We start from the raw sequence: 26,670 nt of genomic DNA, 5'->3' as shown, positions 1-26,670 counted from the left end.
GCTTGTGTGGGGTCGAGTGGGGCAGCGGAGTGACTGAGGAATTCTGCTTGCAGCATCTTTTCCTCCAAATGTTTCTCTTGTTCACAGCACAGAAAATGGAGCCTCTTAACGTATTTTGAGAAGCTTCATCCTGTCACGGGATTTGCGTGGCTTCTTCTTTGATTCGGCATCGCTGTTGCTGCTGCTGTTTTGAGTTTTCTGGCCTGTCGACTCCTCCTGCCCCAAAATCTTAAATGGCTTGCAAGGTTTTTAAGGCCCTGCGGAGAGTGTCTTAAGCGCTGGTATTTCCTGTTGTGCGAAGGCCTTTGCAGTAACAAAGTGAGGAGAGAGAGAGAGAGAGAGAGAGAGAGAGAGAGAGAGAGAGAGAGAGAGAGAGAGAGAGACGACAAGAAAAGAAAAGAAAAGATTTGGATGGTTTTCCTTCCCATTTTCAAGCAACAGCAAAGAAATATGATAAAATAAAACCCTCACGAAAAGCTCCATGCAAACTCCCTGGCATGTCAGAGGATCTAGTAAAGTGGGAACTCTGCCTGCATGGAGCAGAGTCCCTTGCAAAGACCGACTTAACACCCTTTATCGAAAGAGTCAAACCATGCACTAAACTGATTTACACTCAAGGCAACCACAGCACTAAACCAGGCCAAAGGGGCATCTGTAAAAGGCATGTCACTATCCCTGACAGGGCACCCAGAGCTGCTGCAGTTTCCTCTCTTTTCCTTCCTTCCTTGCAGGACCAGCCCAAGACATTTTGTTGCCTGAGGCGAACCAGAAAATGGCACCTCCCTGCCCATGTAGCCTTTCCCGCCCCCGGCTGCACATATGCCAACCCCTCCTTATCACAGAATCATAGAATTGTTGAGTTGGAAGGAACCCTTGAGGGTCATCTAGTACAGGCATGTCCAAACTTCCAAGAGGCTGCCATCTACTCCCACTGTGAAACAACTGGCAGTGATCTATCCATTGGTTTGACAAAAGTTGTTGAGCTTTTTTTAGGGAGCCTAAATTGTTGAGCTTTTTTTAGGGAGCCAAAGTTGTTGAGCTGTTGTTGTTGTTTTTTGGGGGGAGGGCCGCGATCTACAATCAACCAGTTGGTCACTGTTGGACGTCCCTGATCTACTACAACCTCCAGCAATGGAGGAGAGCCAAAGAACTTGCCCGCCCACCTGCCTGACCCATTAGGGGACTGAGAAGGCTGAGGCCAGAGTTTTCCAGCGCCCTCCTCCTTACTTTGGACTTGCAGGCTGGCCCATTGTAAGAGGAGCCCCAGGCGGCCCTGAGGAGAGGAGGGCTTCCTCTCTCCATCAACTGCCCTTGGCTCCAGGTCTCTCTGCTGCTGGCTGCCTGGTCCCTGGAGGCAGAGTCCACCCCACCTCACCCCAAGGCCAGAGGTAGCCAGTTTCAGGCTCGGCAGGGGACAGGAGCCTGCTGGTTGCCCACCTGGAGGCTGAGCACAGCAGCCCCCATCACCCCACACTCACTCCCCTCAGAGCCCTTGGGGCAGGGGGGCCACGCTTGATAGCCCCTTAGTCTCCCCCCCCCCAAAGAGTGCCCTTTGAAGTGACAGCTTCAGCCTGCTTTTTTGCAGTGGCTGTTTCAGCCGCCCCATGGTTTTAAACAACAACATATTAGTTTAGAAAAAAAAGATGAGTAGGGAGGATTGCGGGAAGATGACAGATATATTATAAAAGTATGCATAGTGTGGAGAAAGCAGGCCCAGAGGGGGTCATCCAGGGAAGCTGGACCTTTGGAAGATGCAGGGCAGACAAAAGGAAGCCCTTCTTTGCACATCATTGCATATTTGGACTATGGAATTTGCTGCCACAGGATGTGGTCAGTGGCCACAAACTGAGCTTCAAACGGGGGTTAGATAAAGTCACATAGAATAAGGCTGCCTGCGGAGACTAGTTATGATGGCTATATTAGCTCCCTCGGGAAAGACTCTGCACACCCGTTGCCTGGGATCTTGAGCAGGAGGAAAGCTCTTGTCCATAGAATCATAGAGTTGGAAGAGACCACAAGGACCATCCAGTCCAACCCCCTGCCAAGCAGGAAACACCATCAAAAGAATTCCCGACATATGCCTGTCAAGCCTCTGCTTAAAGACCTCCAAAGAAGGAGACTCCACCACACTCCTTGGCAGCAAATTCCACTGCCGAACAGCTCTTACTGTCAGGAAGTTCTTCCTAATGTTTAGGTGGAATCTTCTTTCTTGTAGTTTGAATCCATTGCTCCGTGTCTGCTTCTCTGGAGCAGCAGAAAGCAACCTTTCACCCTCTTCTATATGACATCCTTTTATATATTTGAACATGGCTATCATATCACCCCTTAACCTTCTCTTCTCCAGGCTAAACATACCCAGCTCCCTAAGCCGTTCCTCATAAGGCATTGTTTCCAGGCCTTTGACCATTTTGGTTGCCCTCCTCTGGACACGTTCCAGCTTGTCTGTATCCTTCTTGAACTGTGGTGCCCAGAACTGGACACAGTACTCCAGTTCTTGCCCTGGTTATTGCCGGGGCATCTGCTAGCCACAGAGGGCTAGAGGGGCCTTCTGACATTTGTATGGCCCTTGAACGTAAGAAGAGGCTGCTGGATCAGGCCAGTGGCTCATCTAGTCCAGTATCCTGCTCTCACGGTGGCCAACTAAAGCTTTAAAGCTTTGCAGTCTGAAATCTGAACCTTTCCTCATAGAACCGACAGGCTGTGTGTGTTTTTAAGCAGAAGTATGTGCTGCGTAAGCCTGTGTTCTCCTACAGCTCCTAGTGCAACTGGAAGGAATGAAATGAACACAGATAAGATGCAACATGAGGAACGAAACACAAGGAGATCAGCCTAACGTAGTAATCACACTAAATCTTAGATCAAGAAGAGAACAGAAAGATCAATATAAATAACTGAAAGCCGAGATTGCCAGGCACAGAGCAAGAAGGCAGCGAAGGAAGGCACTGAAAGAGGGTTACGTGTTTTCATGTGTTATTAAAATGAAAAGGCTGGGGTGAGCTAGTCAGAAGGGCTGGAAGATCTCTGAGTGCTTTAAGAATGCCAAAAGTGTGTTGTTACTGTAGCTGTGATGGAAAAGGTGGCTGTGATTGCAGCAACTGTCTGACAGGTGGTCATCACCTGTGCTGTTGGATGTGTGTAAAAGAAGATGCCAGAAAGCATCAAAATGCAGCCCTTCTCTTTTTCTCTTTCTCTCTTATTTTTTAGGAGGCTGACCCTACGTACGTTTGTACGCAATGAAGGCCTCTCTTGTCACTTGGAGCCGGCCTCCTTTTCCTTTGGGTTTCTGTGAGGGACACCTCCAGACTAGGAACACCTTTTAAAGTTCTCCAACCCCTGGAGTAGATGGCTCTTTGGGTCCCTTCCAAGCTAAAATTTTGTGATTCTATGACTCCCAGGACAGGGAGAGTAGAGGATGCACAAAAGCAAGACGTGGGCTCGCAACCTTCTTGAAGTTTCCCCTCTCTCACCAATAAATGTTGTTTAGTCGTTTAGTCATGTCCGACTCTTCGTGACCCCATGGACCAGAGCACGCCAGGCACTCCTGTCTTGCACTGCCTCCTGCAGTTTGGTCAAACTCATGTTGGTAGCTTCGAGAACACTGTCCAACCATCTTGTCCTCTGTCGTCCCCTTCTCCTAGTGCCCTCCATCTTTCCCAACATCAGGGTCTTTTCCAGGGAGTCTTCTCTTCTCATGAGGTGGCCAAAGTATTGGAGCATCAGCTTCACGATCTGTCCTTCCAGTGAGCACTCAGGGCTGATTTCCTTCAGAATGGATAGGTTTGATCTTCTTGCAGTCCATGGGACTCTCAAGAGTCTCCTCCAGCACCATAATTCAAAAGCATCAATTCTTCGGCGATCAGCCTTCTTTATGGTCCAGCTCTCACTTCCATACATCACTACTGGGGAAACCATAGCTTTAACTATACGGACCTTTGTTGGCAAGGTGATGTCTCTGCTTTTTAAGATGCTGTCTAGGTTTGTCATTGCTTTTCTCCCAAGAAGCAGGCGTATTTTAATTTTGTGACTGCTGTCACCATCTGCAGTGATCAAGGAGCCCAAGAAAGCCTCCATTTCTTCCCCTTCTATGGGGATGGGACCAGTGGCCATGATCACCAATAAATAGGGTGTGCTGACTCCTCTGTCTGACAGAAGTCTTGAGTCAGCTGCCATCTGGGGGCCTGATTTGGCCCATTGGCTGCCAGTTCTCTACCACAGATACATTTGTCATTCTGATTCTGCTACATCACAGAGTGTGGCATCAATCAGCAGAATTCAGGTTCTCCCATTTGTTTCTTTGGATCAGAGCAGGTTTTTAGTCCTTCCGCCTGCAAAGTTTCCTCATATTTATATGCAGAAAACTCTGTTTGGGTTTGTTATTTTTCAGTTCAGGGTGCAAATGTACTCCTGAGAATGCAACACACAGGTTCCCCACTTTTCCAAACATGAGCAAGTACTGGCGCCACCTTTTTTTCATGCTTCTCCACCCCTAAAAGCAGCTCTCCGGCCTCAATTTTATGTATTTTGGAGATAACAGATCACATTCCACACCTCCCGCCAGGCGAAGGAAATACCTCTTGCCAACGGCTCCTGAAGCTTCTAATGCAGTTTAAGGCATTAGAAGTTAGTTTTGCCTCCTGCAAGGCTGAATTAATGAGCACAGCTTTAAGCCAGTAGGGACACCTGATCCAAATGAGAAACAGCAGGGTTGCATGTTGGAAGCCCTGCCCTTATTAACACACACACACATGTGCTGCATAACATGGGATGGTTACATGCGTGCTTCCGTAGTTCACAGCCCTGTCTTCTGTTTTGGGGTGTGGGGTGTCGTGGTCTCTGTCACTTTCTGTGCTTCCAGGGTGCAGTTGTGGAATGTAGCCAGCACCCTGCGAGGGGAGGACAAAGGGAACGTCTGGTGGAGAGAGTGAGAGGTCTTTCAGGACTTTCACTATATCCCATTCTCCTATGTGGCACGTGGATGCTGCGCATCACACTGTTTAAAAGCATAAAGAGAGCCAGACGCTGGAGGGACCTGTCAGGAGTAAGCATGGACCAATGGTACCAGGTTGTATGGGAAACGGCCCTACTAGAAAAACTAACCAGTAAGCTGAAACTGACACGGGGACAAACAGAAGAAGACACCTTCACCCCAGTTTGGTTCCCCTTCATCACTTATACAGCCCAACAAGACAACAACAAAAACTTACCGTCAGCATACAAATCAATATGGTTAACCTAATCAAAACATCCTCCCTCCCCACTCACACAAGAAACTAAAGATCATCACAGCCAACCACGAATGAGCAATCACATCCTAAGACGAATCCCGACCTCTCTCACCAACAGAGAGCCTGCACAAACAACGCTGACGCCGAACCCCCTACACATATCAAGAAAAACAGAAACATCGACAATTCACCACACCCAATTCCCCATCCCACCCACCTCTTTCCCCCCTTCCTCTTAATGTCTCAATAAGTAAAATTGATGTGTAAAAATGTTACATGGAAAAAGGAAAAAAAAATGAGACATTGCAGTACCTTTGTAACTCAAGAAAATCCTTAATAAAAATAATTATTTTTAAAAAAAGCAAAAAGAGGTCCACACCCGTTGAAAGAATGTGGGGAGCCTTGCAGGCTATCCCCCCCCCCAATTGCTCCATGGCCACACTGTCTCCTCTTTGTGTGGAGGGATTCTGCACACAATATGCAGGCAATGAGAGGGTGGGTGGGCACCTGGGTCATCAGCAGGAGTGATGCAGACCCCCACAGTCGCCTCCCACCTCAAGTAGGCGGGCTGGTCTGACTCCCCCTGTTGTCAGAACGAGATGGAGCGATCTCAGGGTTGTGCTACAAAGGTGCCTTTTTTAACCCCATTAACTGAAGCTTTAGTGGGGAATACTGGGTGGGTGCTGTTTTATTTGGAGGGTGGGGTTGTTTAAAATTGTTGTTAAACGTTATATGTTAATTTGGATTTTTATCATGTTTTTATTACGTTTATTATGTATTTTGTGTTTTGTAACTTTAAATGATCATCAACGTCACCATCGTCATCTTTGCTTGTTTTATTTATTTTTCAGGAAGAAGACGACGATGGGCTTCCCAAGAAAAAGTGGCCAACAGTAGACGCCTCCTATTATGGTGGGCGTGGCGTTGGCGGAATTAAGCGGATGGAGGTAAGTGAACACTAAGATGGAAGATTCCGGACAGATAAGAGGAGAACTCTTTCACACAGCACATAGTTAAACTGTGGAACTCACTGCCACAGGAGGCAGTGATGTCGACCAAAGTGGATGGCTTTGAAAGAGGACTGGGCCAATTCAAGGAGAAGGATGGGTTTGGCTATTCTGAGAACAGGGTGCTGGGCTAGATGGGCCCATTGGCCTGATCCAGCAGGCTCTTCTTAAGCAACTCTGGAGGGATTGCTGCTGATGCAAAAAATGATGGACTCACCCTCGTCTGGATGGGAACTGTAGCTTAGGGTGGAGGAGAGGGGTGTATAACTCTTTCATCTCCATACTGTTTCCCCGCCCACATTCCCTTCCCCCTGATGCTGAAATTTGCCCCCAAACTGCTGTTTGCTGCAAAAATGCTGTTTTGGCAGGAAAACAGCACAGGGTGTTGAAAGGTTAAATCCAGATTGGGACCACAGCACCGAGAGATGGGGTGTGTGTGTTTTCACCCTCTGCTGTGGTCCCAGTCTGGGTTGGGGCCCCACAAAGCTGCTTTTTGTGAGAGACAGACAGCAGGCAATTGTGAGATAACCTGAAGGCTGAGATTTGTTATGTGCGTTGAGAATTCCCCCCCCCCTATCAACATTATGAAGCAAATTTAAGGTCCCCAAAGCCATGTTTGTCTCGTAACACTAATGTTTTACCTGTGATTGCTGGGCCGCAAGGGGCTCTACAGTCCGATGCTTCTATGATCCTGTGACTGAATGCTCAATAGTTTTTTGTGGGTGTTTTTAGGTTCGCTGGGGGGAAAGGGGATCCACTGAGGAAGGTGCAAAGCTGGAGAAGGCCAAGAACGCTCGGGTCAAGATGCCAGAGCAAGAGTACGAATTCCCAGAGCCCAGGAATCTTGGAAACAACATGCGGAGGTCGTCTTCCCCCCACAAGTGGTACTCTCCAATTAAGGTACCTCTCATACGTGATATTTTCATTGCAACCCCTGAAACATCCTTCCCCACCTTCTAACTGGTTAAAAAAAAGTGTTGGTGTACAATAAAGTAATAAAAACACCATAAAATCCTGAACAAACAGCCAATGAATGAATCAGATATATAGGCCATAAACCGTCTCTGCAGAACACGCTTCCCCCCCCCCGCCCCCTTTGCTTGGGTGGCCCCAGCTAATTCCCCCCTTCTCCCTCTTGCGACCAAATTCAAGCTGCTGCAACTGCTCGTTCCCAGTCCCTACGACCAGCTGAAGGATGGACCTTCAAAAAAATCTAGAACGTGATTCCCAAGAATTAAGGAGCATTAAGCACCTAATCACTCCTTGACTGGCATACGTTAAGTCCGTTCACACTCTTCTGGACAACCCGCACTTAGAACAAATGGATCAAAGCCGCCTTCAAATATTCCTCCTCTGTAGAAGTGCCAAAAAATTTCTGGCACGCTCAGCAGACTCTATCCATTAGTGTGCATACGAGGAGATTGCTGAGTAAAATTCCAGCGTAGCTTGTTCTGCATCTGCCCTGGTCTGTTCACTCCAGAAATGAGAACTTGCACGCCCTGCTGTGGAAGAAGGTATGTTCTCTGTTGGAGTGGATCTGCTGCTTCTTTTGAGGGAGAGGGGAGTTCATGGTGGGGTCTCTGGAAGGAGGAAGCAAGATCCACAGATGTGCCTGTATTGTCTTCCGGATTCTGTCCTCTTGCAAAACAGATTTGTATGTTGTGTCACCACCCAGTTAAAAAGTGCCAGGGTTACAGAAGCAACAAAGCACTCCAGAACCCCAGCCTTTCCTTCCACCATTGTCACAGGAATCAAGTCAATGTCTATTACGGCAAACAGCCAGCATATTAAACCAGAAATTCTGCATAATTATCTACATGAACAATAAAAGCAACTGATATGGGGTTTTAACAGTCAATATACAATACTTAAAATACAGGTCCAGCGGAATAAGAAATGTAACTAAGAACTGTAGCCGCAATATCATCAGCGGAGGGCAGGACAAATTGTTATAATAGGTTATTCAATAAAAGAGATTTACGTTTTTTAATAGCTAAGGTGCAGAATTTGGCCACAGTGTAGGATACTGAGCTCAAAGCGTCTTCCAGAAGGAATTTGCGTAACGTTTTGGGGGGGAATTCCAGATAATATTGCAAGGGTGTGAATTTTGATAATAGGGGTAAAATGAGTCGTGATCGGTCTTCATTATAGAATTCACAGAATAGAAGAATGTGAATAATAGATTCCACCTTGTTGGACATGCATGGACAGAGGCGCTCTTCGATTGGTATACGGAAGAATTTGCCGTGTAAGACAACTGAAGGCATCGCATCAAATCGGGCTCTGGAAAAGGCCCATCTATAAGATTCATAGATAATATTGGATAGGTACAGGGCAGCTGCCAGGTTAGGCCACCATTGTTAACTAAGGGCTCTTCCACTCTTTCTTTTGCACCATATTTTCCAAGCACAGATCTGCGCTTTAAAGCTCTGTATCCAAGCAATTTTTACTTGCTTGTTTGTTTTCTCCTGGTACTTTCCCTGGGGAAACCCGTGTTTCACTGCTAAATTGGAGCAAATGGCAATCCACTTAAAGCCCAATTGGCGTTTGCTCTAATACAGTAGTAAAACACAGGTTTTCCTAGAAAAAGTGCTGGGACAGAATAAAAGCCCTCTGACAAGTCTGACATGCAAGTTTAAAGCCTGGACCTGCAACGCAAAAGGAAGTCTGGATGAGGTGGATTTTATCATTCTGGCCTGAAATCTATAAGCTTGTTGAAGTGTTTCTTCTGTCCATGAAACTACATTGCTGCTTAGACCCTGTTGCAATCAGAGTTGTGCTGAAAGATTCCAAAATTCTGTGCCAAGGGAAGCTGGATTCTGTGGCCTGTATGAATTATGCAAACTGAGCATATCTGCATGATTTCCTTACTTTGCATAATTTGTTCTGCTCCTGCCAGTCATGGGAAAGACCCGCCCTCAACCACTGGAAATCCTCCCACCATTCAGGTCTCTAAGACTCAAGCACAACTTTGTGAGTATACTGGCTAGAAACCTGCATTTTCAAAAGAAAAGTGGGGTTTTCATGAGCGTGAGACTCCTTTCCCCAGCTGCACATTTTTCTTTTGAGACAGACAGGCACACAGACAGAAAGAGAAAGAAAAAAGATGGAGCTAGGTCAAAGTGAAATGTAGCTCTGCTTACTTTGCAGGCTTTTAGAAGATGACAACCACTCTGCTAAACGGCTGCATTAAGCAATGTTTGTTTCATTTTCAGGGAAAGCTGGATGCCCTCTGGGTTTTGCTGCGGAAAGGTTACGACCGAGTGTCTGTGATGCGACCACAACCGGGAGACAAGGTATTGTTGCCCTTTTCTAATAACTTGCTCTGAGCAAAAGCCTGGTGCCCTCCAGATGTTTTGTATGACCAACTCCCATCACCCCCCACCGGCCGATCCAGAACACCTGCTGAAGTCTGCTCTGGAGGGTGAGCTGGGAAGACATGCCGGCATCCTCGTTGGCTTTTGCCAGAGACACACTATCCTGTGGCTAATGCCAAATAGGCAGCAGAAGGAGGGGGAAATTGATGAGCAACGAAGAGGGGGAAGATGTAGCACGCCGAGTTCATATTGAAAAGGGAAGGGGCAGGAGGAACTACGGAGGCTCCCTTCCACACGAGGGAAATTCTAGAATCCCCACCCTTTGTTCACTCACTTATCATAGGCTATCTGCATAACATTATCCTTAAATAATACCACCCCCTGCACTTTCCTTTCCCTTCCATGCAGGGCTCTGCCTCTTGACTTCAGCACACTTCCAGGTGGTGCCATTTAGGAAATGTAATCAGTTTTGTACTAAAGTGTTTTTGTTTTTGTTTGGCTTATGCATTTTCAAAAATATATTGAACTATTAGTGCCATTGCGCTCACACATGTTTAGTCATTTAGTCGTGTCCGACTCTTCGTGACCCCATGGACCATAGCACGCCAGGCACTCCTGTCTTCCACTGCCTCCCGCAGTTTGGTCAAACTCATGTTTGTAGCTTCGAGAACACTGTCCAACCATCTCGTCCTCTGTTGTCCCCTTCTCCTAGTGCCCTCAATCTTTCCCAACATCAGGGTCTTTTCCAAGGATTCTTCTCTTCTCATGAGATGGCCAAAGTATTGGAGCATCAGCTTCAGGATCTGTCCTTCCAGTGAGCACTCAGGGCTGATTTCCTTAACAATGACATTCTAGGTTTGACATTTTTGCAGTCCATGGGACTCTCAAGAGTCTCCTCCAGCACCATAATTCAAAAGCATCAATTCTTCGGCGATCAGCCTTCTTTATGGTCCAGCTCTCACTTCCATACATCACTACTGGGAAAACCATAGCTTTAACTATACGGACCTTTGTCGGCAAGGTGATGTCTCTGCTTTTTAAGATGCTGTCTAGGTTTGTCATTGCTTTTCTCCCAAGAAGCAGGCGTCTTTTAATTTCGTGACTGCTGTTACCATCTGCAGTGATCAAGGAGCCCAAGAAAGCAAAATCTCTCACTGCCTCCATTTCTTCCCCTTCTATTTGCACTCATACATAGCACAAGCTAAACAACTTATTCTTCAAATGAGCATGCTACTTTAATGCCCTCCACACCAATGCCTGCAAGTGTGGAAGGTTGATGCAAACAAAACACAGGAACACGCTAAACCTTCCATTGGAGGGGGGGGTTGGAATAGATTGCCCTTTCATTCCATTCCAGCTCTACAATTCTATGATTCTAAGAGTGGAAAATCAGCAGAAGAACAAAGACTGATTAGCAACTGAAAGCCTGCACTCTCAGTCTACAGTGGAAATGTGCAACTGTGAATTTGATTCAAAATGTTTCAAACAGTTTTCTCTTTGTTGAGATCCTGGTTTCCCAAAACTTGCAGCTTTGAATGTTTGCTAAGTGGCTGGAGAACTTTATGGAGGGATAAAGGACCGCTCCAGCTGCAGCCAGGGGTTCGTGAGACCAGAAATCTCCCATCATACAGCAGCTGCATTCTTGGGCGGCGGCTGGCTTGTCTGAGCTTCCCTATGGGAAGTTTCTTGTTTCTTTAAATTCTGTTACATAGAGCTGGTTACAGTCCCTGTGCAGCAATGATGTAACTTGAAGGGTGATGTCATGGACACAAGCAAAGGTTAAAACAACGCCGTAACCGTAGTAGAAGCAGAACCAAAAGCAGGTGGCATTTCTTAGCCAGCCCATCTTCTATAAAAGTAGAAGAATACAAGTTGTTCTTCTCTCCTGACCCTGTGGCTGCAGATATAGTTGTCTAAGAGCATTGACAGTCACCTGATAATGATGCGCATTTTTCTGTTGTCCAGCTCTTGCCTCTAGCCAAACGGGTTTTATGGCCTTTTTTAAAAAAAGGGGGGGGGAACTGTCTCCATCAGCTCTCTGGAAAAAAAAGCTGTCTCCTCCAGTCACCTCCCCCCCGCCCACCCCAGTTGTCCCCACCCACCTCCATTCCCTCCACCCCACTTCTTATGGACATATGGGTCTGCTTTTCAGATCTCTCAAAAACCATGAAATCCCATCCCAGTTCATAAAAGGCTTCCTCGCTGACAGTGGCCGGGATCCAGGATGGAAGGGAAACCCAGTCCGCCTCTTGCGGCAGGGTGGAAACATCCACACATCTCCCCCAGCTCTCTTGCTGTCTCCCAGAGACCTAGACACAAATATTCCCAAGTCTGCATTCATCATATTTTCTGAAGGACCCTTCGGAGAATTATAAAGGAAACAACCCCCACCCACCCCAGCTGAGAAACCTTCAAAAGGAAACCTGCGAGAGCTTCAAAAGTGCCACAAAAATGCTCTCCCCCCTTTTGACCAAGTGACGCATTCGCCTTGCAAGCAGTGACATGAAATTTCCATAGATGTAAACATAACATAAAGCAAGCGTCCCTCTGGCAGGAAGGAGGCATTAGGCGGTCTGGAGATCGGTTGCTTGGAAGGCACAGATCATATTTCTCCTTTGAAAAAAAAAATTAATAAGAATTTTGCAGTTGCCAATAAATTCCCCTTTAGGAAGAGGCAGAGATAGTGATGTGTCTTTGCTTCGAGAATGCCTGCTTTCCAGCATTTAGACATGAACACAGACGGCCCCTGGTGTCTTCAGAAGGATTGTAAAAATGGCTCGGGGAGAGCTGAATGCCTTTGGGGCTCCCGGCAAAAGGGCAGACACATTCTGGTGTTGAGACATGGAAGGCATGCCAGAGTCTTTGTCTGTTTTGTAATCCTCCTGGATTAAGCCACGGACTATCAAATCCAGGATTCTATTTCCAACAGTGGCTAGCTAGTCTAGTCTAGAGCAAGCAGGGCCACCATCCTTCCCCTTGGTTTGCCCCTGACTTCTGTTGCTCTGTTCAGTTTTATGCTGCCTCCGATTGCTTTTGCCTAGTAGCAAGGGCACCTTAAGTTGTGCACCTTAAATTTGAATTTACATGAAAAGAAGTGCATCAGAGCAGGTGCCCATTTTCCTTTTTAACCAATGCAGATCTCTCCATTTCACGTACTCTCAGGTACACCATACAATTCAGACAGGGTAGGATATCTAATGCGGGAGTGGGGAGAGCCTGACAACGAAGGTCTCATCCTGTGCAGATTGCGAAACCGTTGACTTGTTTTCTGATCCTGTTTTCATTCCATGAGCTGCTGACACAAACTCACAAGATGTGTTTCAGGACATTCTGGCCCAGGCTTTTCCTGTCTGATATAAATACAGAAATCAACAACTCAAAGGCTTCATTAAGAACATAAGAAGAGCTTGACATCACAGTGGCCAACCAAATGCCCCAACGGGAAACCCACAAGCAGAACCTGAGCCCAGGAGCCCTCTCCCCTCCTGAGGTTTCCAGCAACTAGGATTCAGAAGCATCACTGTGCCAAATGTGGGGGGCAGAGCACACCTCTCATGGCTAGTAGCCATTGATAGCCCTCTCCTCCATTAATTTATCGAATCACCCTTTTAAAGCCATCTAGGTGGACATCTCTGCCTCCTGCAGGAGGGAGTTCCATAGTTTAACAATGCACTGCATGAAGGAGGACTTCCTTTTATCTGTCCTGGACCTTCCAACATTCAGTTTCATTGGATGCCCATAAGTTCTAGTGTTATGGGACGCGGGTGGCGCTGTGGTCTAAACCACTGAGCCTCTTGGGCTTGCCAATCAGTAGGTCGGCGGTTCGAATCCCCACAACGGGGTGAGCTCCCGTTGCTCGGTCCCAGCTCCTGCCAACCTAGCAGTTCGGAAGCACGCCAAAAAGTGCAAGTAGATAAACAGGTACCGCTCCGGCAGGAAGGTAAACGGCATTTCCATGCGCTGCTCTGGTTTTGGTGTCCCTCCCGTTGCTCCAGAAGCGGCTTAGTCATGCTGGCCACATGACTCGGAAAAACTGTCTGCGGACAAACGGCAGCTCCCTCAGCCTGTAAAGCAAGATGAGTGCCGCAACCCCAGAATCGTCTGCGACTGGGCTTAATTATCCGGGGTCCTTTACCTTTATATTTTTTATGGAGAGAAGGAGAAAAGTTTTTCTCTATCTGCTTTCTTCGGGCCATGCATAATTTTATAAACTTCTACCATGTTTTCTCCATTTGCTCCGGTAAAGCAGCTAGCTCAGAACATCAGTGCTAGACTGATGCGTATCTGTCCAGCTCACCGAGACAGACCTCGGATGAGCATCCATTCACATGCCCATTGGAAATCTCAGTCATTGGCTCTCACATACTACTTGAAGGTCAGGTCAAACTTCTGTTGCTCATCGCCAGAGGCAAAAATTCAAGCAATCTCAAAGATGCATTAAACAGCAGATCACATTTGCAAATACAAATATCGAAAATGCTATATACATAGAACACAAGTCTGGTTTATGCATAACACTAAGATATAGGTTGTTTGCCAGGAGTTGCCCTCAGATGAACCAACAAACCGTGGCTTGCACACAAATAAACAAATACTTGCCTGCATGGCCACAACGGACTTTATGGTGGGTAGGGAAGTAATAACTGAGGAGAGGAGACAAAAGTGCAAAGTGCAAATATATCTCATCATGTAATACCCACGAGACAGTGAGCGGTAAAACACCAGGATAGATTTTTGAGGTATGTGGGTGGATGAAGACGAGGAATAGAATCAAAGAATCTTGGAGTTGGAAGGGACCCAAATGATCATCTAGTCCAACCCCCCTGCAAGCACACACTCAGAAACAGTGACCCACAGGGGCATGAATCCCCCAATGTGGGCACAGCCGAAGTCACAAGGAAGTCTGCAGTTCTCAGCTTCTAATCGTGTCCTGGAAGGCCCTCCTTATCCTGACCCTCCTTGATCGCCCAAGTCTCCTGATTCTACCAGATCCCAGCTTGTCCCTTCTGCTAACTGCTCCGTGTCCCACCACCCGGCTCCAGGCCCTAAGGTGTCACCTCCGGAGCCCTCCCTGGGGGCTCTTGGGCTGGCGGCTCCCAGCTCTCCTCCTCATCCAACTTAATGGTGGTTGTTACTTGCCTTCCTTGCGTTGCATTGCAGGTAGATGACCCTTGTGCTCCCTTCCAACTCTATGATTCTCTAGTTGCTTTAACTGATTTGCAAGGCAAAGGCTAAAACCAAGTTTTCTAGCTTCATTTTGGGCAGACAAAAGGGGTTGTGAAATTTTCTTTTCGCAGCGTCAAATCTGGAAACGGGCTGAGGTTGCCAGAACGCCCAGCTGCTTCCAATCATTCTGAAGGAGGCCGGGTCACATGGGATTCCTGTGGTCTCCTCACATTCTAAAGGGACTAGGTTTTGCAATTTTGCCTGCATTAATGAGGTTATTTTTGTGTTCAAGATAATAGACCAAATGGCGGGTGTTCCCTGCCCCCCCCTAATTGAGTCCTGTTTTCACCCAAAAGGTAAAACCTGCCCCTAATATAAAAAGCTCATTATCAGGAATGGGAACTTTTGGGGGGGGGGTTGCTTTTAATTATGGTGGCGCCCGCTTGTGGCATTTTATAGTTTTGTCTTGCATTTCCATCATAAACATGGTTTTTAAAGGAATTTACTAGCCAACCATAAAACTTGCCTTAAGGGAATCTTAAAGCTGTCAGAAGATTGTGTTCATCCTTCCCTCCTTTCTTTAAACAACAACAACAGCAACAATTTAATGCAGATGGCACATAAGCTGATAAAAAATGATTATTAATCAAGGAGGTTGTGTTATTAATATTAATAGCTCCCATTAACTCATAGTCATCAATAATTATCCACTATATGGGTCAAATCTAGTGTTAAAGGTAAAGGGGCCCCTGACCATCAGGTCCAGTTGTGTCCGACTCTGGGGTTGCTGCGCTCATCTCGCTCTATAGGCCGAGGGAGCCGGCGTTTGTCTGCAGACAGCTTCCGGGTCATGTGGCCAGCATGACAAAGCTGCTTCTGGCGAACCAGAGCAGTGCACAGAAACGGCGTTTACCTTCCCGCCGGAGCGGTACCTATTTATCTACTTGCACTTTGACGTGCTTTCGAACTGCTAGATGGGCAGGAGCTGGGACCAAGCAACGGGAGCTCACCCCGTTGCAGGGATTCGAACCACCGACCTTCTGATCAGCAAGACCTAGACTGTGGTTTAACCCACAGCGCCACCTGGGTCCCCAAATCCAGTGTTAGCCCCCTTCAAAGCCAGCTATCGTTCCTTTTTCATGATCCTGAAACTCTTAGCTAAATGTGGCGGTGGAAGCAATTTTAGCCTCTACAAACAAGCCTGAGAGGTTCCTGGCTTAGCCACCTCCTTCTTAGCCACCTCCTATGAGGTCATGGCACTGGCTTTGTTGCTGAATACAGCTATGGAATTCATCCTGCCTCTTGAGCCACTGGTAGCCTTACTCAGCAAGTCTTAAGGTTTCAGCAGGCATCATCATCTCCTCATGAGGACTAACAACATGCTTTTTTCCTTTTTAAAACTGAGATTCTTTGGAAGTTGAATGCTACACCTAGAGTTGCATTCTGCAGCCTTCCTGCACTGCTGAAGACTTGTGGCACACACTCTGCCTATTCCCAGGCCTTGTATCACTCTGCCTTTGCTCAGTTCCTGCATTGCAGGGAGGGGGTTGGACTAGATGACCCTTGGGATACCCTTCCAACTGTACAGTTCTGTTATTCAAAGTGGATGCCTGTGTGAAGGGAGAAAATCAGAGAGTGCATAGGAGGGCCCAGCGGTCACTGGGTGTGGGATTGGCTTTATAAAATGAGAACGGAATATTAGGAAAGAATTTATTAGCTGGCGGGGATTAAGCCCCTCTGTTTCAGCACCTGCAAAATCCCCAATTTTTCTTCTAGTTAAAGGAGATATTAAAACCCACTTATGTCACACCTGGATGACATTTTTTATTTCAGGCCTCATAAATCTGACTAGCTAATAAAATGACAAACGCACCGAGTTGTTAGTAAGGGTCATTACTGTTGCTGTGAAAATATATTGATATGTTTGGGGTTTTTTTAATATATATTTTTATTGAAGAAAAAGAATTTTTAAACAATACAAATTACCAATAACACAGCGAATTACAATTCCCCCCCTTTCCCCCTCCCCTCCCACCCTCTAAGGACTTCCCTCAGCTCCCCTCTCTGATTTGTTGGTACATATTGTTTTCTGCATGGTGTAAAATTGTACATATCATTACCTTATCTATCATAGGTTCTACTAATAAATTGTGGGTGTTTATTCAAAACCTGCCAAGGAGTCCAAATCCTTATGTTGTCTTTTTAAATGGTTTGTAAAAAGTTCCCATTCTTCTTTGAAGTCACAGTTGTCCTTCTCACGTAGTTTGTATGTCATCTTTGCCAACTCCGCATAGCTCACCAGCTTTTCTTGCCATTGTTCTTTCATTGGGATTTCCTCATTCTTCCATCTTTGTGCTAACAAGACTCTTGCCGCTGTTGTAGCATACATAAATAAGTTCTTTATTTTCCTTGGCAGGTCTTGTCCTAGAATCCCTAACAAAAATACTTCTGGTTTTTTTTACAAATGTCATTTTTTAACATCTTTTTCAATTCATTATATATCATCTCCCAGAATTTTTTTACTTCTCTACATTCCCACCACATATGATATAAAGTACCTTCTTTTTCTTTACATTTCCAACATATGTTTGACCCGGTTTTATACATTGTTGCCATTTTTACTGGTGTAATATACCAACTGTACATGTACTTTCATGTAGTTTTCTTTCAAAAGAGAACAATCTGTAAATTTCAAATCTACCTTCCACAATTTTCCCCGATCCTCAAATTGTATGTTGTGTCCTATATCTTGCGCCCATTTAATCATGACTGATTTGACCTCTTCGTCTTCTGTTTCCCATTCTAGCAGAATACTGTATGCTTTCTTCAATAATTTCACTTCTTCTTCTATAACCTCCTTTTGAAATCTGGAGATTGAAACATTTGTTAGGGTTAAAGCAGAACAGGGGGAGCAGCCCATAGACCCCCTCCCTGGGAACCTGATTCTGCTGCATTTGTATAGAGTAACCCTTTCGATTCCTCATTGCTACTTGAGGCCCAAAGAACCACCTGTGTGAGTCAGAGACTTTGACTTTTGAATTCTTTTTTTGTGCACTTAAATAAAGCTATTATGTGGCTTTTTTTTTACTATTCCAACTAAAATAATATGTATGTTGGTATATAGACCCTTGGAGAATATAAGGCAGAACGTATAACTTAAAAGGCCGCAGCTCTGCCAAAATATACTGAGCTCACTATGGATAATCACAGTGTATAAATAAATGCATTTAGGATGCAATCCTGTCCATACTTACCTGAGAGTAAGCTCCACTAAATTATATGAGTCAGGATAGATAGATAGATAGTGTTACGGAATTTTCCGTAACGATTGATTGATTTATTTATTTATTGATTGATATATGTGTTAATTTAAAAAATGCAAGCTTCTTGTACTGGTGTCTGGGCCAATACTGGGAGGAGGGGGTATTGTGGCTCCAAGGATTTATCACTTGCCCCTTCTGTTTAGATGTCCCCTGCTTCCTGCAGGGCTTCATCCCACTTTGCTCACAGGCATTATCCTTAGACGGCTGGTGGGTGTAGAGGTCATCTGCTTGGGGGCCACCAGTTCTTCCAATAAACAATTCCGCCATTGGTGTGGGACTCGGAGGTGGAGCCCAGGGGTTCATGAGGTGGAGGTGACAGGCACCCCAAGGGAACCCTCAGGAAGCATCCCTTTCCAGAAGGAAGAAGTGGCCAATGTTTTTGGCCCAATGGGCATCACATTAGGAATGTTACGGCACTGCAGTGGGCACCGGTCACAAAATAGCTGCCACCAGGGTGTGGTATCATGGCTGCCACACCTAAAGGAGCAGGAAAAGAGACAGGGCCACAGAATTGCCCGATCTTCTTCTGCATCGGCCCCTGCTATGTTCTTTCACAGGCAGAAGCTCTTTGCTCTTGGGTATGTTGAGTTAGAGTTGGGGGTGCTTGGCCTGGAAATGATAAGATTGAGAGGAGAGGTGACAGCCATCTTCAAATATCTCAAGGGCTGTGACATGGAAGAGGGAGCCAGCTTGCTTTCTGTGCCTCTGGAGGGTAGGACTCAAGCCAATGCCTTCAAGTTACCAGAAAGGAGATTCCAAATAAACATTAGGAAGAGCTCTCTGAAGGCAAGAGTTTTGCAGAGTTTCAAAATGGCGTCTCTCTTCTTTTGTTGTTGTGGTCCATTTCCCATTAATGAAAAATTAATCCAAATGTTAGCTCTTTTCCTGGAACTTCCTCACCCCGTGGGCAGAAGCTTCTCTCTCTCCTTCTCTCCCTCTCCCTCTCTCTCTCTCTCCCTCCCTCTCTCTCATCAAGAGCTCAGCAGTTGCTCGCTGGTTCTGGTCCTCTGCAGGATTCAGGCGAGGAAGGGAATGAGGGTGCTCATGCCCTGGCTGGCGGCCAGCAGTAGCAGAACTGGGGGGGAAAGAGGGTGGAAGGATCTCTCCCCCTTTCCAGAATTAGCCAGCAGCCAAACGCCTTCTCCTGGCAGGGAGAAGTGGAAGGAGGCAGGAATTTCCTTCTCATAAGACTCTCTGCCTCTCTTTTGTGAGAGAGAGGGGGAAAGCGAGTGGAAGTTGGGTATATTTAGCCTGCAGAAGAGGCGACTGAGAGATGACGTGAGAGCCATCTCCAAATACCCAAAGGGCTGCCACGTGGAAGATGGAGCAAGCATGTTTTCTGAGGGTGGATTCTGAACCAATGGATTCCAATGGCAAGAAAGCATTGACTAAATATTAGGAAGAACTTTCTGACATTAAGAGCTGTTTGAGAGTGGAGGAGACTCCCCTGGAAGGTGGTGGACTCGCCTTCATAAGAATTTTTTTAACAGGTTGGATCTGTCAGGGATTCTACAGCTATGATTCCTTCATTGCAGGGAGTTGGACTAGACTAGATGAACCTTTGGGTCCCCTTCCAACTCTATGTGGGCAGATTTCCCAGGCACTATGTGGCTTCTTGCAGCAGGAAAAGAGAAGGGGGGGGCAAATTGTCCCTTCCCCACCCACATAGCCAAGCCCTTTCCGCTACTGTGGACAGAACAGAGGAGAAGAAATCAGGAAAAGCACCCAATCCTGAGTGTGGAAATTTGGTTGCAGCTTTGAAGCTGTACCTTTCAGTGGAGGAACTGGGGTAGTGCTCGCCACTGCCCATCTGAAAGCAACCCTAGATATCCATGTCTTAAATGAATGAATTGTATACCAGTTTGATTGCCATGACTTCTTGCCAATAAATTTTAAGAACTGTAGTCCATTCAAGGTGCCGAGAATTCTCTGTTAGTGCACTGGAAAACCCTTCAAACAGAAACCAAAATCCCCCAGTGGGGAGGGAAGCAATGTATGACTCTGGGATGTCGATTGAGCTTGGAGTGAATATTTTGCCTTAGATTAAGGGAGAAACAGATTTGGATTTCTCCTCTAGGTTTCTCTTGCAAGCCAGAACTTTTCTTCCCTGTGCTTAGAACTGTATCTTCTCTCTACATAAAGTGAGTGTTGGAGCAGATCCTAAAACAGCTTGCTTGGAATAGTATAAAGGGTCAGAGGCCAACTGTGTGGGATTAGCACAGAGGTCTTGGATTAATTTTTGTCTAAGGTTTTAAACCCTGGAGCCTCTCTTGTTTCCCCTTTCAATTATCTTGTGCATGGTCCTGGGTCCCTTGTCAAGTTTAGCATGGAAATGTTTTGAACAATGGGGAGAGATCTAGCTCAGTGGCAGTGGAACTGTGGCCAGATGTGGCACATAGAATCATTGAATCATGGAAGGGACCCAAGGGTCATCTAGTCCAACCCCTGCAATGCAAGAATCTCCGCTAAAACATCCGTGACAGATGCATGAAGAAGGCATCACCTTCAGCCCTTTCCCAACCTGGTAGCTTCCTGATAGCCCGGTTGTGCTGCAGTTGTCATCCTGAACATCTGGGGGAGGCAATCAAAGATGGAGGCTGGGATATTCTTCTTCCTATTCATTTCATTTCTATACCTTTCATTTATGTATTCATTTATATATAAAAATATTCATTTATATTTTTTAAGAAGAAGAAGGAAATCTCAAAGCGGTTTACAACTTAGATTAAAACATCAAATAAAACAAAGAAAGCCAAGTATACATTCAAAGCAACATTATTAATAGGAAACAAAAAGCACTGGTATTTAGAAGTATTGCCATAGTAGGTGAATGCATCTAATCCTCTTTTAAAGCCATCCAAGTTAGTGGCCACCACTGCTTCCTGTGGGAGTGAATTCCACAGTTTAGCTTTATTTTCTCTGTCCTGACTCTCCCAACTTTCAGTTCCATAGGATTTCCACAAGTTCTAGTGTTACGAGAGAGGGGAAGAAACTTTTCTCTATCGGCTTTCTCCATGCCAGGCATAATTTTATAAACGTCTATCATTCCGCCTCTTAATTGCCTCTTAATTGCCTTTACTTTTATCTAAAAAGTCCCAAAGGCTGCAAACTTTCTTTGTAGATTCCCTTGACCATTTCAGTTGCCCTCTTCTGAACCTTTTCCAACTCTACAATAGCCTTTCTGAGGTGAGGTGACCAGAAGTCTAGGCATTCTTTAAAGGATCACACTCTTATTCTCTTCTTGAGCGACTCAGTTGCAGTGATGACTGCCAAGACATGTGGGCACCTCTGCATTACAAGTGTGTATCAGCTTCATGCTGCTTCAGCTGATGTAGAAAAAAAGGTAAAGGACCCCTGACAGTTAAGTCCAGTCGCAGACGACTCTGGGGTTGCGGCGCTAATCTTGCTTTACAGGCTGAGTGAGTTTGTCCGCTCCGCACAGTTTTTGCGGGTTATGTGGCCAGCATGACTAAGCCGCTTCTGGCGCAACAGAACACTGAAACCAGAGCAGCGCACGGAAACGCTGTTTACCTTCCCGCCAGAGAAGGTACCTATTTATCTACAGTCATACCTCCGTTTGAGTCTACTGCTGTTTGAGTACTTTCGGTTTAAGTACTCCGCAGACCCGGAAGTGTTTACTTACGGGTTCTGCGGCGCACACATGTGCAGAAGTGAGCTGTGCAGCACGCGCTTGCGCAGAAACGATCTGTGCGGTTCGCGCATACGCAGAAGTGCTCTATCGGCGCTTTGCGCACGCACGGAAATGACACTCGGTTTAAGTACTTTTGGGGGAGCAATGGCTCCCCGGAACCAATTGAGTACTTAAACCGAGGTACCACTGTACTTGCACTATTTTTGGTGTGCTTTCGAACTGCTAGGTGGGCAAGAGCTGGGACTGAGCAGCGGGAGCTCACCCCATTGCGGGGATTCGAACCGCCAACCTTCCAATCGGCAATCCCAAGATGCTCAGTGGTTTAGACCACAGCGCCACCTGCGTCCCTACACAGCTGGTATACCTTCTCCCAAAGAATTGACAGTTGGAGAGCAAGCTGACCATTCTCTGTCCAGGGGCTGATGGGAGTTGTAGTACAAAATATCTTCCGGGTTTGAGAAGGCTGCCTTTCAGGGCCCTTTTCTCCCTCATGCAGGTTCTTGAAGGAAAGGGGTAACTATTAAGTCCTTGAAGTGTTGGTAGTCAGTGAGAGGTCTAGGTCAGCATTGGCAAGCTCGGCCCTCCAGATGTTTTGGGACTACAACTCCCATCATCCCTGACCACTGGTCCTGTTAGCTACCCTGTTTCTCATATTTTAAGACATACCCATAAAATAAGACATAGCAGGATTTTTAAGCATTCAAGGAATATAAGCCATACCCCGAAAATAAGACATAGTGATAGGCGCAGCAGCAATGCCGGCCACGGCAGGAGGAGGAGGAAAAAAATAAGACATCCCTTGAAAATAAGCCATAGTGTGTTTTTTTGAGGAAAAAATAAATATAAGACGTGTCTTATAATATGAGAAACACGGTAGGGATGATGGGAGTTGTAGTCTCAAAACATCTGGAGGGCCGAGTTTGCCTATGCCTGGTCTAGGTGGTCCACCTCCACAATTTAAGAAAAATATTGACATGTGCAGAGGAGGGTGACTAAGAGGACCAAGCTTCTGGAAACCAAGCCTTATGAGGAACATTTGAGGGAGTTGGGTATGTTTAGCCTGGAGGAGACTGAGAGGTGAATAGATAGCCATCTTCAAATATTTGAAGGGCTGTCACGTGTCTCTCCTGCACCAGAGGGGAGGACCCAAACCAAAAGATTCCAATGACAAGAAAGGAGATTCCGACTCCTCCCTCAGAACCTGTTGGACTCTGCTTCATTGATCGTTTTTCATCAGATGTTGGATGTCCACCTGTCATGGATGCTTTAGTTGAGATTCCTGCATTGCAGGGGTTCAGACTGGGTGGCCCTTAGGGTTCCCCCCCCCCCATCTCTACAATTCTGTGATTCTATTCACTTGCTTGAGTAATACTGTAAAAGGACCGGGATTAATTTGGGGCACATCCTGACACTTCCTTGTTTCAGGATTATACGTGACCTGGTTTTGTTTAGCCAAAGGGAGCTGAGCTCTTCCAGTATTGGCTTGTTTGTAGTCATGGCCCAGGAAGCACAAACTCGCCTCCGTTTCTGCCTCCTGTTATCAGATTGTTCAGACCCATGTTTGTTTTAACATCCTGCTGGTGAACGTAAAGGCGGCCCGTTTCTTCTTGGGTCAGCTTTTCAAGGTCAAAATAGCAGAAGAATGTCCCTCTTGTCACATGAGCCAAGAGTTCCTCCCCTGGTAAGAAGGGTTATTTTCTTCAACCGAGGAAGAAGAGTAGCAGACCAAAGCAGGCATCCCATTTCTTTTCCAAGTCGACCTAAAAACCTTCCCACTTCTTTCCAGCTGCTGCATCTAGTTTAACCCACATCCTTTCCCCTTCCTCCTCCAAGCACTGAAAGGAAGTCCATCCAGGCTGTAGACTCCCCTTCAGCCAAGCATGTGCCCCTGGAGCAAAGATTTCCAGACTCTGCTCTGCACTCACATAAAGAGCATGAATAAAATCTGCTCTTTCACAGAACACTCACCTTGGTCTCCCATTTGCACCTGCTCAGTTTCAGGATGCACTTTGAGGTCCGCTGCGTCCCACATGTTGCCATTTAAGGCACTGGATTGGCAGGAAAACGAACCGGGTGTGTGTGTGTGGAATTCATATGCTTCCTTGATGCAAGATTGCCAAGAAAAACCATGCCCCATAAACATTTTATTAGATTTTGATTGCAGCTCTGCTTGGGTTCCAGTTGGATCAATGAAGACGATCCCTTCATCGTTCTTACTGCCCCAGCTGAATACTTTTTCAGGCAAAACAGTCCGAAGCATTATTTATCTCTGGCTCTGTTTCCCTTGGCTGCTGTCTTTTTTTATTATTAAAAACTTGGACATAAATAAAGAAAATAAATATTATAGGAGTGATAGTCCAAGGCCGCTTGAGTTCCACTGTGGGAGCCCTGCCAGGAAAATTGTGTGTGTGTGTGTGTGTGTGTGTGTGTGTGTGTGTGTGTGTGTGTGTGTTGATCCAGGTGACTAATGCAGCTGCTGCTTCTTTTCCTCCTCTAGCAAGAGGCAGAGTTAACACTGCACAAATGAGATCTTTTTACAAGACTAGAATGCCCGGGACTTCGCAATCTCTTTCTAAGCAAAATCAGAACAGGCAGCATATGTCCAATCAATGTTGATATAATAATAATAATAATAATAATAATAATAATAATAATAATAATAATAATAATTTATTATTTATACCCCGCCCATCTGGCCGGGTTCCCCCAGCCACTCTGGGCGGCTTCCAAAAGAACAGAAATTCTAAAATACAGAAATCCATCAAACATTAAAAGCTTCCCTAAACAGGGCTGCCTTGAGATGCCTTCTAAAGGTCTGGTAATTGTTCTCTTTGACCTCTAGTGGGAGGGCATTCCACAGGGTGGGTGCCACTACCGAGAAGGCCCTCTGCCTGGTTCCCTGTAACTTGGCTTCTCGTAATGAGGGAACCGCCAGAAGGCCCTCGGAGCTGGACCTCAGTGTCCGGGCAGAACGATGGGGGTGGAGACGCTCCTTCAGGTATACCGGACCGAGGAGTGGCTAATCTGTCTGCTCTTTCCTACACAGTCTTAGAATCATAGAACCGTGGAGTTGAAAGGTACCCAAGGGTCTAGTCCCACCCCCTGCCCCAAGGGGGCTTCCTTTGCAGTCCAGCCTGCCAGCCCCATGCATTGCCATCGGCTGCCCAGTTCACACGTAGAGCTACACATGGTGGAGTCTCCCTCTTCCAGGGCCTGCTGGGTGTGCTTGGTACAAATCTTCCCCCTGACCAAAAAGCTCACACACTTCCCAGCTGCTGCTTCTTTCTTCCTCTCTTGTAAATCTGCCAAGGGATATCTGCACTCTCTAAACACAACTCAGTCTGCAGCAATTCATTCCAACAGGCCTTTACATCTCTGGGTTGTTTTTTCTTCTGCATAAAATTTGTTGCGGTTGACTTTCAGTCCTCAAGCATCTCTGAGCCCACAGACCAGGCTCCCAGCACAGTCCTTGCTCATCCAGGCTCAGTGATTTCAGTGGCCCTAAAGTGCACTTAACTCTGTTTTCGGATTGACTTATACGAGTCGCAGAAATATCTGTGTTGAAACAATATTAAGACCTGCAATCTGAGCCTGCAGAGCGACCATAAAACCCAGGCTCTGAAGCTGAAAGAGCTTTAGAACTGGGATCGTTTTGCACAATCAGTGGTATTTTGTAGGAAAATTAATGTCTGAATTTTGTTACCACATTGGCTACAAAACCTTCTGAGAGCCAAATGCTGGAACACTGACTTCGAAGTCCAGATATTGACTTGAGTCAAGATATACGTGGCTGGAGCTTAATTTGCAACGGTGAATTTGTCATTTGTAGTGGAGAGGTTTGCCAGGGCTCAGCCCTGACATCTGTTTCCAACTCCTGAGTGGCTAGAAAGCATGAGCTTTGTTGACCAGGATGGGAGATGTAGTCCAGGAGGGCTTGGGAAAGGCCGGCTAGCGCATCTCAAATGCTCAGCACAATATTGCACAGGGTGGATTTGATTTAGATCAAATCGATTTAAATCACAATTTAAAACACGATTTAAATCACTAGTCAGTAATACTTGATTTAAATCATTTTTATTTTTATTGCTTACAGACAGACATTCCTGCTGGTATCATCTTAATATTTAAAACCAGATGAAGGTTTCATTTTTGGAATAATAAATCTTCTGAGTAGTTTTTACAGTTATATCAAAAATTACTGATTTGGTTATACTATTAGAAATACATAGATAATTATGAAATTATTGTGAGGTTTAATAACTTAACTGTTTATATTTGGGCAACTTTTCTGCTGTACTTTATTGGAAGGAGAAAAATAATCATTTCCTTAATAACAATTTCCTTAAAAACCAACTTAGACTGAGTTTCAGCACACATGAAAAACTTAAAACAAATCCTTATTTCCTGATGAATAGCCTTTGGACTATAATGTAACTTAAATAGAAAACTATCTTTAGAAAGATTTTTTTTTTCCTCCAAAAGCATTTTATTTTAAAAATCTGATATATATAAAAAATGTTCTAAGTTTTTTTTTTTTAAAAAACCCTTTTTTAAAAAAATGTTGCTTTTTATCCACCCTTGTATTGCATGATGTGGAATAGTTAGTGTATTGTTACCTCACTCCATACCTGAGATTATCTGAGGCTGGTGGGCTTGGCTGAAGTGAGAGTGAAGCAGATGGTTTCACCCCATCTCTCAGCCCAACGTTCAAAGGGAACCTTCCCTTGTCAAGAGAGGTATTTGGTTGGATTTAAAGTTGTCCAGTTTCTGTCACTGCCTTGATGGACATCTTCTTGTAGGCATCTTCTGGCAACCTGAGCAGTAGACTTAGCTACTTAAGAATAGCCTTGGGGAAATATCCGTAGCTACCTGAGGTTGGCATCCCAACCTAAAAATGTGTTTAATCTAGGTGGGGTGGTCTGCTGTTTCCCCCCCCCCAAAAGGAAGCATTCCCAAAACAGGCTCCTATCTGAAAATTAA

At 45.8% G+C, this 26,670-nt stretch overlaps 1 protein-coding gene across 2 annotated transcripts in view; it reads left to right on the top strand.

Annotated features, from left to right (window-relative positions):
- Positions 1-26,670, top strand: part of ANTXR1 (ANTXR cell adhesion molecule 1) — a 126,531-nt gene that overhangs the window by 95,917 nt on the left and 3,944 nt on the right. For both annotated transcript variants that reach the window (XM_035118587.3, XM_088670877.1), the window contains exons 15-17: positions 6,077-6,172; positions 6,965-7,132; positions 9,448-9,528. In XM_035118587.3, coding sequence (XP_034974478.2) covers positions 6,077-6,172; positions 6,965-7,132; positions 9,448-9,528 — 345 coding nt within the window. The remainder of the gene's footprint in view (positions 1-6,076; positions 6,173-6,964; positions 7,133-9,447; positions 9,529-26,670) is intronic.

Source organism: Zootoca vivipara, chromosome 6 (assembly GCF_965207765.1).
Source record: "Zootoca vivipara chromosome 6, rZooViv2.hap1.1, whole genome shotgun sequence".
Lineage (NCBI taxonomy): Eukaryota > Metazoa > Chordata > Lepidosauria > Squamata > Lacertidae > Zootoca > Zootoca vivipara.
This window is presented reverse-complemented; position numbering and strand designations above follow the sequence as displayed.